At 37.0% G+C, this 17,382-nt stretch overlaps 1 protein-coding gene and 1 non-coding gene across 2 annotated transcripts; one reads left to right on the forward strand and one right to left on the reverse strand.

Moving 5' to 3' along the window:
- Positions 1-2,587: 2,587 nt before the first annotated feature.
- LOC144244181 (U4 spliceosomal RNA) lies at positions 2,588-2,726 on the reverse strand. Its single transcript, XR_013338859.1, has one exon. It is a non-coding gene; the product is annotated as a U4 spliceosomal RNA (small nuclear RNA).
- Positions 2,727-11,077: 8,351 nt separating this feature from the next.
- LOC144244178 (olfactory receptor 11G2-like) lies at positions 11,078-12,056 on the forward strand. The gene has a single exon (XM_077779405.1). It carries the CDS (start codon positions 11,121-11,123, stop codon positions 12,054-12,056), a length of 936 nt encoding a protein of 311 aa, XP_077635531.1. The 5' UTR covers positions 11,078-11,120.
- The last annotated feature ends 5,326 nt before the right edge of the window (positions 12,057-17,382 follow it).

The following is a 17,382-nucleotide window of genomic DNA, read 5'->3' on the forward strand; positions in this document are numbered from 1 at the left end:
TAAAACACCTGGAAATAGGCTTACATTTTTAAAGAAGACTATTCTGTAGTGGCATTACAGTTTGGGTTAGTTTTATTTGAACGAAGGTTGAATTGAGGCACAGCCCTAAAGAGGTAAAAGCAGACAGAGAGTAAAAAAACAGTGATTCATGATTCTAAGAGACTGAGATATAGACAGATGCAGAGAAATTAGACGACCACTCCTTGTTATTTGGCCCAACTATTAGTCAAAAATAAATTGCTCAGGAGAAGTAAGGAGCTCCGTACTTGCACTCGCGGCCATACATCACANTTTCAAAGAGTATGAAATAGTTTATTTGGCTAGCCAGAATGAACATGGTATATGAGGCTGGAGAGATAGGCAGGATCAGATCATCTAGAACCTTGTAAACCACAACAGTGTTTTATCTGAACTCCTGGGAAAGCCTGCTCAATACTATCGAGGAAGGCTTACTAAAAATCCCATCTCAATAAAATCCTTACCCCTTCATCAGCCCTTATCTTGGAACTACTTATTTAGTCACATGTTTATTTATATGTGCCTTTATTATACTGTATTACACCTTGTTCTATTAAGGATCTGATGTACTGAAAGAAAAGTGCAATGAAAGAAAGAATAAGAGAAATATGAACTTAGAAATAAAAAAATAGAAGTACAATTTTTGAATAAGATCTTATGCTTGTATTAAAGTCAAGCCACTAAATGTGTTGTGAGCTCCCTTTAAAACAAAGTGAGGAATGGGGAAGTATTATTTGTTATATGATTTTTATTAACTGTGAGAAGAAAACACATAGGTTCAGGGAAAACTAAATCAATGGCTATTAATGTTATAATAAATTTTTTCATGGGGATTTATACTAAGGAAACTAAAAAATACAGTGAATATTGGTCCTCCAAAGTATCTGATATAGATGAAGATAGATAAATAGATAAATAGACACAGATATACATAGATATAATCTGGTTCAATATAGCTTCTTCTCATAATATTTCTCAGTAAGATTCAAAGGCATTATATAAAAACTAGAACTCAAGAGAAGCAATTCTTCCCATATCTAAGAATTTTGATAGAAGTATTAGCTTTCTGATGTTCTGCCTTAATCCCAAAGTCTGACTCAGAATACACTAAGAATAAAATTTAGAGCTAATTACATGTTCACCCAAGTCAAAGATTAATAACCCCTTATCTGGATACCAAAGTTCTCTTCTATAATGTAGAAGTTGACTTTTGAGGAGTATTCACAAGAATGGAAGGAACTGTTGATATCACAGGATTTGTCTTAAGAAGTTTATTAAATTCTTTCTGCACTGGAAGTAATTCACCTGTACAGAGATGTCACACCTGCCATCCAAAGAAAAATGAGGGGTTGAAGGAAAGGGTGACTGAGAACTAAAAAAGAAACGGGTACTTTGGGGAAGAGTTAGTCCTGGCATGACTGAAATGCAGAGGAGGGTTTGTTCATGGGAAGCAGTATATGAATTCAGTAAGCTGTATTATTCAAAAAAACCTTTTAGGTAAATATCTTAATTATCTTGATATAAGATACTCGTATTCTGAACAAATGTTTTTTCCTTTGGTTTTCTTCTTTTTTTCCTCAGAAATTTTCCTCTTAAATGTATAAAATAATATGCTGGCTGAATAAGGAGAGAGGGAATTTTATTTCTATAACTTAATCTTAATAGCATAGTGAGTGGAATTTGTAGGACACTAGAGAGCAGATTTTCAGGTGAGTGGCAGTGAGAGCAAACTGCTCTCAGGATCCTGGAAGCAGAGAGAGAGAAATTAATGCAGAGTATATGGATATTCAGCAGCCATGAGGACCAATTCCTTCCCACTTGTGGCTTTCTCTTACACAGTTTGATGGGAACAAGTCACCCTCCAGAGTAGAGAGTAGCCTCTACCAGTGAAGAGAAATCTGTGAGATGGAGTCACCTTCGCAAACTGAACTAACCTCAGATCGCATGCCATGGATTACTAAAGGCTGCATTGATGATAGCTTATAGATTCACTCTTTTTCTAAGGAAATACTCATATTCCATTTGCATAACTAGTATATGCTGCCATAAAAACACGAGATGTGAGGGGTGCCTGGGTGGCTTAGTCGGTTAAGCGTCCGACTTTCGCTTAGGTCATGATCTCGCGGTTTGTGGGTTCGAGCCCCGCATCGGGCTCTGTGCTGACTGCCAGCTCAGAGCCTGGAGCCTATTTCAGAGTCTGTGTCTCCCTCTCTCTCTGACCCTCCCCTGCTCACGCTGTCTCTCTCTCTCCTAGAAATAAATAAAACATTAAAAAAAAAAAACACGAGATGTGGAAAAACAGTTTTTATTTTCTCAGGCCCTTCTTAGGGCTGAGTTATAGCTGATGTTTACATGATACGCCCTTAAAAAATGAAACATTAATATAGCAAACTCTCAACTAACAAATGGAATGTAAGTTAAGGGCAAAAGTTTTCTCAGAACCAAGTTGCTTGAAATTTGACATTAGTTTTCCCATTTAAACCCTGTTGGATGATGTAAACGCCCAGGTTAGCACATAAGAATCTAGGTTATACATAATATACTTGCACATATTAAAATATATTCTAAACAACATCCATTCTTGATAAAAGTTCTTACCAAACTGGGATTAGAAAAAAAAAATCTTTGATCTGTGAAAAGCTTTCATTTAGTAATAATCATGCCTCAGATAAGCCTCGTTGGCTACGATATTGCCACTATGCAAAGTTTGAAACATCTGTGAACTGTAAAGAACGTTTTTCAAAACCTACATCTAGCATGATACTTAATGGTGAAAGTGAATGCTTTCCTCCTAAAATCAGAAACAAAACAAGAATTCTGCTCTTACATTGGATATTCTTTCCTACTTTCTCAAAGATGAGTTGACCATACAGTTGTGGGTCCATTTCTGGGTTTTATATTCTGTTCCATTGATCTGTCTGTCTGTTCTCATGCAGGTACCACACTGCCTTGATGACTACAGCTTTGTAATATAGGTTGAAATCCGGAATCATGATGCTTCCAGTTTTGGTTTTTTGTTTTTTTTCAGGATTGCTTTGGCTATTGGCGGTCTTTTGTGGTGCCGTACAAATTTTAAGATCATTTGATTTAGCTCTGTGATGAATGCTGATGCTATTGTGATAAGGACTGCATTAAATGTGTAGATTGCTTTGGGTAATATAGACATTTTAACAACGTTTGTTCTTCAAATCCATGAGCATCAAATGTTTTTCCATTTCTTTGTGTCTTCTTCAATTTCTTTCATAAGTTTTCAGGGTACAGATGCTTTACCTCTTTAGCATGATTTACTCCTAGGTAACTTATTGTTTTTGGTGCAGTTGTAAATGGGATTGGTTCCTTGATTTTTCTGCTGCTTCATTATTGGTGTATAGAAATTCAACAGATTTATGCAAGCTTATTTTATACTCTGCAACTCTGCTGAATTTATGTATTAGTTCTAGCAACTTTTTGGTGGAGTCTTTCGAGTTTTCTACATAGAGAATCATATTGTCTGTGAATAGTGAATGTGTGACTTCTTCCTTGTCAATTTGTATTCCTTTTATTTCTTTTTGTTGTCTGCTGAGGCTAAGACTTCCAATACTATATTAAACAGTAATGGTGAGAGTGGGCATCCTTGTCTTGTTCCTGACCTTTGGGGAAAGGTTCTCACTTTTTCCCCATAGTTAAGGAAGATCTTAACTATGGGCCTTTGTATATGGCTTTTATGATGTCGAGGTATGTTCTATTATTTTACTGAGGGTTTTTATCAAGAATGGATGCTGTATTTTCTCAATACTTCTTCTGCATCTATTGACAGGACCAAATGACTCTTATCCTATCTTTTATTAATGTGGCACATCACATTGATTGATTTGTGAATACTGAACCAGCCCTACAGCCCAGGACTAAATCTCACTTGATCACAGTGAATAATTCTTTTAATGTACTGTTTGATTTGATTTGCTAGTATCTTGCTAAGAATTTTTGCATCCATGTTCATCAGGGACATTGGCCTGTAATTCTCCTTTTTAGTGGGGTCTTTGACTTCAGACTCAAAGTAATACTGGCATCATAGAATGGGTTTGGAAGCTTTCCTTCCATTTCTGTTTTTTGAAACAGTTTGAGAAGAATAGTTATTAACTCTTCTTACTAGAAATGTTGCCAAACACAAGGTAAATGAAAGCAAATATGAATTACAATGACTTCAAGATAAAAACTTCTGAGAGAACCTTGGTGGCTCAGTTAGTCAAGTGTCGACTTCAGCTCAGGTCATGATCTCACAGTTTGTGGCTAGAGCCCCACTTTGGGCTCTGTGCTGACAGCTCTGTGCTGCAGCCTACTTTGGATTCTGTATCTCCTTCTCTCTGTCCTTCCCCCCACTCATGCTCTATCTCTCAAGATAAATAAACTTTAAAAAAAAAACTTCTGCACAGCAAAAGAAACCATCGACAAAACTAAAAGGTGACCTACAGAATAGAAGCTATTGAAAACAACATATTTGATACAGGGTTAGTATCAAAACTTTATAAAGAACTTACCAAACTCAACATCCAAAAATCAATCCAGTTAAGAAATAGGGCAGAAGACATGAATAGTCACTTTTCCAAAGATGACACCCAGATGGCTAACAGACAGACAAAAAGATGTTCAACATCACTCATCATTAGGGAAATACGTATCAAAACGACAATGAGATAGCACTTCACACTTATCAGAATGACTAAAATTAACATAAGAAACAACAGGTGTTGGCAAGGATGCATAGAAAGGGGAATCGTCTTGCACCGCTGGTGGGAATGCAAACTGGTGCAGTCACTTCACACAGTATGGAGATTCCTCAAAAAACTAAAAAAAAAAAGAGCTACGCTACAATCCACTGACTGGTGAATGGATAAAGAAGAAGTGGTATATATGCATGCAATGGAATATTACTCAGCCATCAACAATAATGAAATCTTGCCATTTGCAACAATGCAGATGGAGCTAGAATGTATTATTCTAAGTGGAATAAGTCAGATAAAGACAAATACCATATGATTTCACTCGTATGTGGAATGTAAGAAACAAAACAGATGAACATATTAAGGGGAGGAAAAAGAGAGAAAGGGAAACAAACCACAAGAGACACTTAACAATAGAGAACAAATTGAAGGCTAATGGAGGGAAGTGGGTGGGAGATGGGCTAGATGGGTGACAGATATTAAGGAGGGCACTTGTGATGAGCACTTCATGTTTTGTGTAAGTGATTAATCACTGAATTCTACTCCTAAAACCAATATTGCACTGTATGTTAACTAAAATATTAAAAAGATTTAAAAATCTGTTGAAGGACTTGCATCCAGAATATATAAAGAACCTTCAAAAGTCAATAATAAGAAAACAAATGACCCAGAGCACCTGGGTGGCTCAGTCAGTAAAGCACCTGACTTCGGCTCAGGTCATGATCTCCCAGTTCATGGGTTTACACCTCACTTTGGGCTCTGTGCTGACAACTCAGAACCTGGAGTTTGGTTCAGCTTCTATATCTTCCTCTCTCTCTGTCTTTCAGAAATAAACGAACATTTAAAAAAAGAAAACAAATGACCCAATTAAAAATGCTGATAAAATATTTGAACAGACATTTAATAGCATATGTACAAATGGCAAAAAAGCAAATGAAAATATATTTCAACATCACTAGTCATAAGGGAATTACAAGTTAAAACCACAGTGAACTACTACTATATACATACCAGAATTACTAAAATTAAAAAGACCAACCATACCAGTGTTGGTGATGATATAAATGCACCAGAACTCTCATACACTGCTAGTGTGAATGTAAAATGGTACAACTTTGCAAAACATGTTGGTAGCTTCTTAAAAAGTTAAGTACATATCTACCACTTGATAAAGCCATTTCACCCCTACCTATTACCTAAGAGGAAAAAGCATATGACATACAAAGTCTTATACACAAATGTTCCTAGCAGGTTTATTTATAACACAAAACTGGAAACAACCCAAACCCATCAAAAGATAATGGATTAATAACTTCTCATATCTACACAACAGAATATTACTCAGCAATAAAAAGAGTGATCTATTGATAGATGCAAAAATATGGATGAATCTCAAAATAATTGTGCTGAGTAAAAGAAACTAGACCAAAAAAAAAAAAAAAAAAAAAGGAACATGGTATGATTCCATTTATATAAGGTTGTAGAAAATGCAAACATCTAGAGTGAGAGAATATCAGTGGTTACCTGAGGAGTGAGGTCAGGGATGGGTAGGAGGCAGGAATTGCACAGAGTCACACTTAGGGAATTTGGGGTTAGACTTGTTAGTTGATTAATTAAGTAAACAGCCAGTCAATTGATTTGTTAAAATATCATTCTACCTGTTAAATGTTTAAAACAAGGAAAAAATATTACAGAAAAAAAACAAAAACAAAACAGAAGTTAAGGTGGTCCCAGCGGTAGTGAGTAATAAGCACAGAAATGTCTCTTGACACTGTTTTCCTTTTAGAGGGAGTAAATGGATCCTCAAGGATTAAAAAAAAAAAAAACCAGGGCCTACTTCCTGACAGGCTCTGCTTATAATCCCTCCACCCTTCCACAAACAAAATCAAGGATCCTTAGCACAATCACTTCCACCTCTTTTTTCCTCTCTGATTACTGCCATCTCTCTAAGACAAACAGAAAATTTGAGAAGCTTCAGTTTGGAATTCCCTTTGCTGATCCAGGTAATAAGGTTATGAAATGTGGAGAAAAGCAAAAGTCATAATCTCCTAGCTTTTACCCACAGCTCTCTTCTAATTTGCTACAGCCATACACATATACCAATATTTCTTAAGCTTTTACTGGTCAGGCAATGGTCCAGGTACTTCCACAGGCATTTATCTCATTCAATAATCTTTACAGCAGCCCTTTACAGAGGGCATTTTTATGCCCATTTTAAGGTAACATTATTAATTTCCTATGACTAATAAAAAAAAGCTCTTGACTCTAAATCCACTATTTTTTCTGTTATGCAAACCAGCCTGCCACTCATCCTAGTTGGGAAAATTATCCTTACTTTTAAGTATTTTGTAGAAACAGATTACCAGTGTTGCAGATGTGACAGCCCCCTCACTGAAACTATACAAAGTAGCTAAAGGAGGAAATTGAGTTGTCATGAGACATCTCTGGACTGGCTTTGGAGAGAGGGCCAACACATGGACCTACCAAGAATAGGAAATAGCTTCCTCCAACTGTGTATAGCATGACCTGGCTCACTCACTTGGTCTATCTCAACCTTTCTTAGGTTGACTAATCTAACAGGTAAACCAGAACAAGATGATTGTTGCTAATTAACTGAGTCCACTAACTCTGCCTTGAGTCATAAACACAGTGATATTCACAGCATGTCTACAGTGGGAATTGACCCCCCGAGGTTAGTCTTTTTTTTTTCCCCCTCTTGAAGGCTCCAGCTAAGACTTCTGGCAGGTAAGCATCATAGTTTCTTCTATACAAATGAGCTAAGTGATAAAAGGTGAGTAGCAATACAGTCTGTTAAATATATCAGATTGAGCATAAAATGATGCTGGTCATTCCTATTTTCTAGAACAGCTTTGTGAGACTTCCTGACACAGAAGTTCTCTGAGAGGGGATGGTCTTACTCAAAAGTCTAACATGATTGATGTTTCCATTTTTAAGGAGTAATATGCTGCTGCTTGAAAAATGGAGGGTAGAGGAACAAAAGTAGAAACAAAGACTTCTGTTAGGTTGCCTCTACAGATGTCCAAGGAAGAAAGATGGTCATTTGAACTTGGGAGACAACAGTGAAGACAAAGAGAAGTGGATGATATGAGTCATAGAATAGAAACAGAAGCATCTTGCTGATAAATTGGATGTGAGGTGTAAAAGAAAGGAAGGGATGTAATATTACACTAAACCAGGAAAAGTAAGTCCTTAAACATTAAGCCATTCAAAGTGCTGAAAATATTTTTTTTGAAAAATATTTTCAAATATTTTGAAGTGATGGACAAAGTGATTATTACAAAAAATAAACTTTTGAAAACATCCTACAACACACTTTGGTTAAAAATGCCCCAACCACAATTAGTATTAATTCTTTTGACCTACTAAAAACTGAATGGACTTTTCTGAGTTGGTACTAAAACTGTATACCTAAAAATGACTTTTTTTTAACTTTATGGAATTTAAAGTCTGTAAGTGACTTTCACATGTTAAAGTAAATTTTATTTTGAGTCACTCCATCCATTCGTTAGCAGTTAATGTATTGTCATGGCTCCAACATTTGTTAACAACCCCATTCAAAGAAGAGGGCATTTAGAAAAACGGTTGCTTCAGAAAAGACCACATTCTGAATATGTTCATCCCGAATGAGAACAGTATTAGGTTATGCATATGTATATTAGATATTTTATGTTTAAGTTCACCTTCAAAAACTGGAATATTTGGTATCTGAAACTTAATATCAGTCCCCAGTCACATGTTCTTAAAATCAGAGAGGAAAGGGCATTTAGAAAGTGTAAGTTTATGGTACAAGAACCAGAACCTGTTCCTCCCACAGCTGAGACTCTAAAAGCCCCAATGTAATATAAGTTAAGATATTAAATAGCAGGATCTTGGGAAATTTTATTGACCACATTAGTCCCCCATGTCATGAAAATCATATGAAATCCAGAATTAGATCTGGCTCCGAAAGGGAGGCTTTAGTACATAGTTTATAAGTTCCACATTATTACTCAGTTTGCTGGTCTCCTATCACAAATCTTCCTCTCAAATCAACACAAAAATACACTATCATCAATAGACCACTGTCAGACTTCTTTGATAACTATGCCAACTCTCAAAATTAACTTGATTGTTTAACTGATACTATAATCCAGATAATGGAAATAGATATTTTTCATGTTCCTTGGGCATGCCCAATTTACAGAGGCTATAATAACTAAGACCTAGGATTGAGGGCAGGATTATTTAACAACTTTTTTTTTTAACTCAGAAAAACATATAGCCATTATGCAAATATATAACCTTCTAAGATCATTCTGCCTTGAAGCACTCCCAAGCAGTGACTAGAAGGAAGCAAAACAATGAAAGCTTACTCTTCAAGTTTCTTGCTACATGTACCTTAACATTGGATCAATAGTATCAGGTACCACAGTGTATACAGGTGGAATAGAAACCAATGGATTTTGTGGTTATATTCTCAAAGACCTAGTTCCATAAAACCAAATTAATGTTCATCCTATCCCTCAACTCTATCTACCCTAGACGGCTGGGGAACTGTAGAAGTGAGCTAAAGCTATCTCCTACAATTTGAATCTTTTACTCCTGAAATTGGTAGATTGCATTACTAAATAGAATCAATGAGTTCATTAACTACCTCAAAACAGAAAAGTGATTCCATTAGTCTTAAGGGTCTACTGCTCCAAGGCCACATAATCTGAATCAGCTTTGCCCACAAGTAGCTGTGTGGGTGTGATCTCTTTCTGGAAACTGAAAAAAGTGTGTTATTCATTTATTTTATGAATATTTATTAAGAGCTGTCTAAGTGCAAAGCATTATGCTAATTCTCAGTCACTTCTGGCAAACTAACTTACACAAACTGATGTTGAGCCTATGAAAAAGTTCTATTTGAAACTTTCTGCTCAGTAAGATGCTTCTGAGTGAGTCACTTTAAAGAATTCTCTCTTGGAAGAGGCAAACAGTAAAGAAATGTCTTATTTAAAAGACTGATCATAAGACTCAGTGTTCATGTAAGATGGATAACAAACTTCCCAGAAGTGGCTGTGAAGTACATCATGCATTACAGTGTTCTCATAAACCAAGTTTGGAGACAGTTTTTTTCTTTTTTCTTTTTTCTTTTTTTAATCACTTCTGAACTATTCTCTCTTGAGAGCAGACCTGTTCTGATGTAACCATCTACCCTGGGAAAAAAATACTTCCAGGAGGAAAACTACCCAGTCCAATATCACTAGAAGAAAACAAAAAAGGGAAAGGCAATTAAAATGCACTCTATACATCATTCCCCAGGCTCTGGTAAATAAAGACCTTAGCATTAGAAAAGGCTGTTGACAATTAGAGCTCTCATGTACTATCACTGCAAGTGGAAAATAGCGCAATAATGATGGAACACTGTTGAGTTTAATACAGTTGAAAGAGCACATATTCTATTATCCAGCCTATAGAAATGCATACATGTATGAACCAGGAAAAATTAATTTTATATTCATAGAGCATTATTCCTGATAGCTAATAATTAATCTATGTTGTGGTTTATTCATAGAATGTAATAGTATAGAGAAGTGAAAATGGAAGAACTACAGATACATGCAACAGCATGAATTTCATGAACTTACTGTTGAACAAAAGAAGCCATCTAAAAGTATACTTTCCTTTATGTAAAGTAGAAAAACAAGTAAAACCAAATACTTTTGTTTACAAATGGGTAGTTTCTTATTATAATAAAAACAAAGAAGTGATGGGGCGACTGGGTGGCTCAGTCAGTTAAGTGTCAGACTTCGACTTCAGCTCAGGTCATGATCTCACGGTTCCTGGGTTCGAGCCCCATGTCGGGCTCTGTGCTGACTGCCAGCTCAAAGCCTGGAGCCTGTTTCACATTCTGTATCTCCCTCTCTCTCTGACCCTCCCATGCTCACGCTCTCTCTCTCTCTCTCAGAAATAAATAAAACATTAAAAACTTTTTTAAAAAACAAAGAAGTGATTACCATAAGGAAAGGAGAATGTTACAGTCGGAGGAATAGAAAGGCAGAGGATAGTGACTGAGATACAGCATGAGGGAGGATTTGAAGGTGTAAGTGATAGTCTATTTCTTGACCTCAGCGATAGTTACTATGGAGGTTTATGTATAATGATTTATTAAGCTATAAGTTTATGAATTAAGTATGATTCCATATGTCTCACAATAAAGAAATATCTCTATGCACTGACATTCACTGACTTCTTGTGTCTCTCAGCCCAATGACTAAGTCAGAACAATATTCCAGGATGAGACAAAATAGTAACTACTAAGTGTTTATTGCAATCCACAGGGTGGTTTCAATACATATATGGGTCCCCATCTGTACAGACTTTCAATAATTTGATGGTCTTTTCACAGCTCCCAGACACATGAATATCTCCAACACCCCCAACGCCTCCAGCACCATCACTGGCTTCATCCTCCTGGGCTTCCCTTGCTCCAGGGAGGGGCAGATCCTCCTCTTTGTGCTCTTCTCTGTTGTCTACCTCCTGACCCTCATGGGCAATGGGTCTATCATCTGTGCTGTGCGCTGGGATCAGAGACTCCACACCCCCATGTACATCTTGCTCGCCAACTTCTCCTTCCTAGAGATCTGGTATGTCACTTCCACTCTCCCCAACATGTTGGCCAACTTCCTCTCTGACACGAAGGTCATCTCCTTCTCTGGGTGCTTTCTCCAGTTCTACTTTTTCTTCTCCTTGGGTTCTACAGAATGCTTTCTCTTAGCCATTATGGCATTTGATCGGTACCTTGCCATCTGCCGACCTCTACACTATCCAACCATTATGACTGGACGTCTCTGTACCAATCTTGTGGTCAGCTGCTGGGTATTTGGTTTCCTCTGGTTCTTGATTCCCATCATCATCATCTCCCAAATGTCCTTCTGTGGATCCAGGATTATTGACCACTTCTTGTGTGATCCAGGTCCCCTGTTGGCCCTTACCTGTACTAGAGTCCCTGTAATAGAGTTAACTAGCTCCACCTTAAGTTCTCTGCTCTTATTTATTCCCTTTTTCTTTATTGTGGTGTCCTATGCTCTTGTTCTAAGAGCTGTGTTGAGGGTTCCTTCAGCAGCTGGACGAAGAAAAGCTTTCTCCACCTGTGGGTCTCATCTGGCTGTGGTTTCACTATTCTATGGCTCAGTGATGGTCATGTATGTGAGCCCAACATCCGAGCATGAGGCTGGGATGCAGAAGGTGGTGACTTTGTTTTATTCCGTAGTTACTCCACTTATCAACCCTATAATATATAGTCTGAGGAACAAAGATATGAAACATGCTATGAAGAAATTATTGAGAACATAAAAGCAAGAGTCTTGGTTTAAAAAATTGGGGGGACAGAAGCTGTTTTTAATTTCTTAGCTAAAAAGAAGACTAACTGACATGACTCAGAAAATTGTTTATATTGTTTTTGAAACTTATGCACCATACAGTTTCTTTTCTAGAATTTATAGGGCTATACAGGATCTCAAATTTTACAAATAACAGAATCATAAATTGAAAACTGAGTTGAATTTGTTGGAGAAATAGAATTAAAAATCTCTCCTGCTAAGACAGAAAACCTATTCACAAAAGTAGAAGAGAATGAAACAGTTTTTTTTTTTTATTGAATAAGCATTAAAGCAAGAGAATACGTGAATCACAGAAAATCTGCTAAGAGATGGCAAAGACATAAAGAAATCTCATTCCTTTATGTAGCCAAACGAAGACAATCCATTTACATACATGTTCTCAAGACAAACAGTAACTAGTTCTCAAAAAGATTTGACAGCACACTTTGTCATACATAATTCACCATAGATTCACCTGATGACTGGGGTGGCCATCTTTGTTTGCTAATTGGCTTCATACAAAGGAAAAATAAACATATCTATGTTACCTGACATTGTTTTGCAACTTAGAAGATAGGCCACCAAAGCTAGGGTCCTAAGCTTCCATGGAAAATGGGAGATAGAGGTATTATCCACTTTGATGATTATATATCAAGAGACTTCCTAGGCCCCTGGTAAAGACATTTCTGAGTCAAAGTTTGCAAGAGTCTCTTTTAGATTTTTTTAAAAACATTTTACATACATTTCAAAGACAGAAAAAATATTTAATTACAAGTTTTCTAAGTAAATGCTCAGGAAGAAAAAGGAGGGGAGGAGAAGGAACTCACCAAACTCCACACCCGAAAAACAAACAACCCAGTGGAGAAATGAGCAGAAGATATGAACAGACACTTCTCCAACGAGACATCCAGATGGCCAACTGACACATAAAACGATGCTCAGCATCCCTCCTCATCAGGGAAATACAAATCAAAACCACACTTACATACCACCTCACACCAGCCAGAGTGGCTAAAATGAGCAAATCAGATACCTCTAGATGCTGGCAAGGATGTGGAGAAATGGACACCCTCCTCCACTATTGGTGGGAAAGTAAACTGGTGCAGCGCCTCTGGAAAACAGTGTGGAGGTTCCTCAAAAAATTAACAATAGAACTCCCGTATGACCCAGCAATAGCACTGCTAGGAATTTACCCAAGGAATATAGGAATGTTGATACATACGAGCACATGTACTCCAATGTTCATAGCAGCACTCTCAAAAATCGCCAAAACATGGAAAGAGTCTAAGTGTCCATCAACAGACGAATGGATCAAGAAGACGTGGTTTATCTATACCATGGAATACTACATGGCAATAAGAAACAATGAAATCTGGCCATGTGTAGCAACATGAATGGAACTTGAGGGTGTTATGCTTAGTGAAATAAGTCAGGTAGAGAAGGACAAATACCATATGTTTGCACATATAGGAGGATTAGGAGGAAGTTAATGGAGGACCATGGGGGAGAAGAAGGGGGGAAAAGTAGTGGGGGGAGAGGGAGAGAGGAAAACCATGAGAGACTCTTGAATGCTGAGGACTGATGGGGGTGGGGGGAAGGGAAGGGGGGTGATGAGCATGGAGGAGGACACTTGTGGGGATGAACACTGGGTGCTATATGGAAACCAACTTGACAATAAACTATTTGTAAAAAATAAATAAATAAAATTTTTAAAAAACGAAAAAAATTTAAACAGACCCATAATTAGCAAAGAAATTGAATCAGTAATCAAAAGTCTCCCAACAAACAAGTACACTAAGATGGCTTCCCAGGGGAATTCTACCAGTCATTTTTTAATGTTTATTTGTTTATTTTGAGAGAAAGAGAGAACACGTATGCAGGGGAGGGACAGAGAGAGAGAAGGAGAGACAAAATCTCATCAGGCTCTATGCTGTCAGCACAGAACCTAACTCGGGCCCAATGCTATGAACTGTGACCTCATGACCTGAGCTAAATCAAGAGTTAGATGCTCCACTGACTGAGCCACCTAGATGCCCCTCTACCAGATGTTTAAAGTAGAATTAATATCTATTCTTCTCAAACTATTCCAAAAAAATAGAAATGGAAGGAAAACTTCCACACTCATTCTGCGAAGCCAGAATTACCTGGACTCCAAAACCAGACAAAGACAGAAAGACTCCAACTGAAGCTCTTTGTTGCATCCCTGGTGAACAAGGATGCAAATCTTTTCAACAAGATACTAACAAATCAAATTCAACCATACATTAAATGACTTATTCACCATGATTAACTGAGATTTATTCCTGGGCTGAAGGGCTGGTTTGATATTTGCATGTCAACCAATGTAATACACCACATTAATAAAAAATAAAGTGTAAGAATCACAGGATCCTGTCAATAGATGCAGGAAAAGCATTTGACAAAATACAGCATCCGTTCTTGATAAAAACCTTCAACAAAGTAAGAATAGATGGAACATACCTCAACATCATAAAGGCCATAAAGGCCACAAGTAATATCTACAATGAGGAAAAAGAGCTTTTCCCCTAAGGTCAGGAACAAGACCTACTACTCTCACCATTACTATTTAACACAGTAATGGAAGTCTTGGCTTAGCAATTAGACAACAAAAAGAAATGAAAGGCATCCAAATCAGCAAGGAAGAAGTCAAACTGTCACTGTTCACAAGGAACTAATACATGAATTCAGCAAAGTTGCAGGACGTAAAATCAACTTGCAGAAATCTGTTGTGTTTCTATATGCCACTAATGAAGGGTCAGAAAAAGAAATTAAGGACTCAACCCCATTTATAATTGCACCAAAAAAAAAAAAATTACCTAGGAACAAACCTCTCTAAAGAGCTGTACTCTGAAAACTATAGAATACTTATGAAAGAAATTAAAGAGGACACAAAGAAATGGAAAAACATTTCATGCTTATGGATTGGAAGACCAAACATTGTTAAAATGTCTATACCATCCAAAGCAATCTACACATTTAATGCAATCTCTATCAAAATACCATCAAAATCCTTTACAGAGCTAGTCAAATAATCCTTAAATTTGTAGGGAACCAGAAAAGACCCCAAATAGCCAAAGCAATCCTGAGAAAGAAAAAAACTGGAAGCATCATAATTTCAGATATCAATCCATATTACCCATACTACGTAGCTGTAGTCATCAAGATAGTATGGTACTGGCACGAAAACAGACACATCGATCAATGGGATGGAAAGATACCCAGAAAGGGACCCACAACTATTTGGTCAACTAATCTTTTACAAAACAGCAAAGAACATTCAATGGAAAAAGACAGTGTCTTCAATACATGGAGTTGGGATAACTGGACAGCAACATGCAGAAGAATGAAACTCAACTACTTTCTTACACCACACACAAAAATAAATTCAAAATGGATGAAAGACATAAATATGAGACAGGAAACCATCAAAATCCTACAGGAGAATACAAGCAGCAACCTCTTGGAACTCAGCTGCAGCAACGTCTTACTACACACATCACTAAAGGCAAGGGAAACAAAAGTAAATATAAACTATTGGGACTTCATCAAGATAAGAAGCTTCTACACAGCAAAGGAAACAATCAACAAAACTAAAAGACAGCCTGCAGAATGAGTGAAGATATTTGCAAACGATATGTATGTCTGATCAAGGGTTAGTATCCAAAATGTATAAAGAACTTATCAACTCAAAAGGTTGGATGTTAAGTTACGAATCACTAAAAACCACTCATGAAACCAATACTGCACTGTATGTTAACTAAAACTTAAATAAAAAAATAAAAATAGTTGACTGGATATGTGGAAGAAAAGGAGAATACTGTGTAAATAAAACATCATCAACTCTCTGTGGATTTAGTTATCACTGATGTTTTTGTTTTGTATCCTCTTTTGTGACACGTTTCCCATACGACATGTGTATTTTTAAAGTAATTGCTGAAAATACAAATTCAAGCCAGGACTGACCGAAATTTGCAACAAGTTTTTCTTATGAAAATATCAAGAATGGTGATTAGGTGTCTAAGCAAGCACACAATATCCTATCCGATCCATAATGTACCTGCTCACAGTATCAATGTATTCTAGGATCTAATTACAGGTACCAGCAGGGGTGGGAATGGCAAATGAAAAGAAAGAAAAACAAGCACAGCAACACATGGATACTCTTGTCTGCAGTTAACTTGTAAACCTCCCACACGTGGATATGTGAATTTCGAACTTTGAGTGTATCCCTCCACAGAAGTGGGTTCTCCCACTTTTAGAGTCAGGAAGTTCCTCTCAGCCTTTCAGAGGGTAAAGTGACTCACTTATCAGATACATGCCTTGAATTCTGTGTGTCCACGTGTAAATAGGCCTGGAGCAGAGGGGGAAAGAAGGACAGGAAACTCTTAGGGGCAAGATTTGAGAATAGGACAGAGCTGTGTTGCAGGGGCCTTATTGACCAAACTATAGACTTGGGAGTTTTNGTTGTATATGAAGGATAAGAGAAAAGGAGATGTGATATTAAAACATACAGAAAAAAGAGAAAGTCTTCAAAAATTTACTCAAACTATCTACATTTCCTGTAGTAAGATGTTCGAATAGATGACCAAGTATAAATTGAGATTTGAGGAAAACCAGTAAAACAATCCAAACCAAAATACACAATCACTCTTAAGCAACAGATTCCTTGAATTTATCAAATCCAGGTATTCTGTCTGTAAGTTAATATTTACAAGCTTCATAGAATTTTTCTTTTAACTTCTGATACTGAATAATCGAAATTCATTGGTTGTATCAAATCCTGCCTTCTGCTGTTTGTGAGTAAGGAGTGTACCAAATGACTCCAATATTAACTTTAACGCATTCTAGAGACAAGCAAATTAGGGAAAAATTTTTTCTTCAACAAAGGCAAAAAGCCATGAATACTTTTACTCTAAATGAGAGTTGCTTTACATATAGGATATTTTTAAATAACACTTGCTTTCAGTGCCCCTTTATGAGAAATAAATATATAATCACTTGGAACTTAGCCTGAGCTCCCAGGGAGACAAATTAAAAGCTCAGCAAAGCAGACAGAAGATGGAGCTCATACTATAGTCATCTCCCCATCCCTTCCCACCCTAACTGAAGCCAGAAAAGCCCTGTGGCAATAGATATTGAGATAGAGATGGTTAGGATCTTAAAAGTTTTTATGGGACACATGAGTACTTCTTGCCATAGGAATCAAGTAAATGTCCTAAACAAACTTGACCCAAAAAGTGGTGTGTGTTTTCAGCACACCAGTGCATCCTTACCCCAGA

This window comes from Crocuta crocuta, unplaced genomic scaffold, assembly GCF_008692635.1.
Source record: "Crocuta crocuta isolate KB4526 unplaced genomic scaffold, BGI_CrCroc_1.0 scaffold867, whole genome shotgun sequence".
In the NCBI taxonomy this organism is placed as follows: domain Eukaryota; kingdom Metazoa; phylum Chordata; class Mammalia; order Carnivora; family Hyaenidae; genus Crocuta; species Crocuta crocuta.

What these genes read in the sequence shown, in the direction of transcription:
- LOC144244178 (XM_077779405.1), top strand. Translation starts at nt 11,121, where the DNA reads ATGAATATCTCCAACACCCCCAACGCCTCCAGCACCATCACTGGCTTC.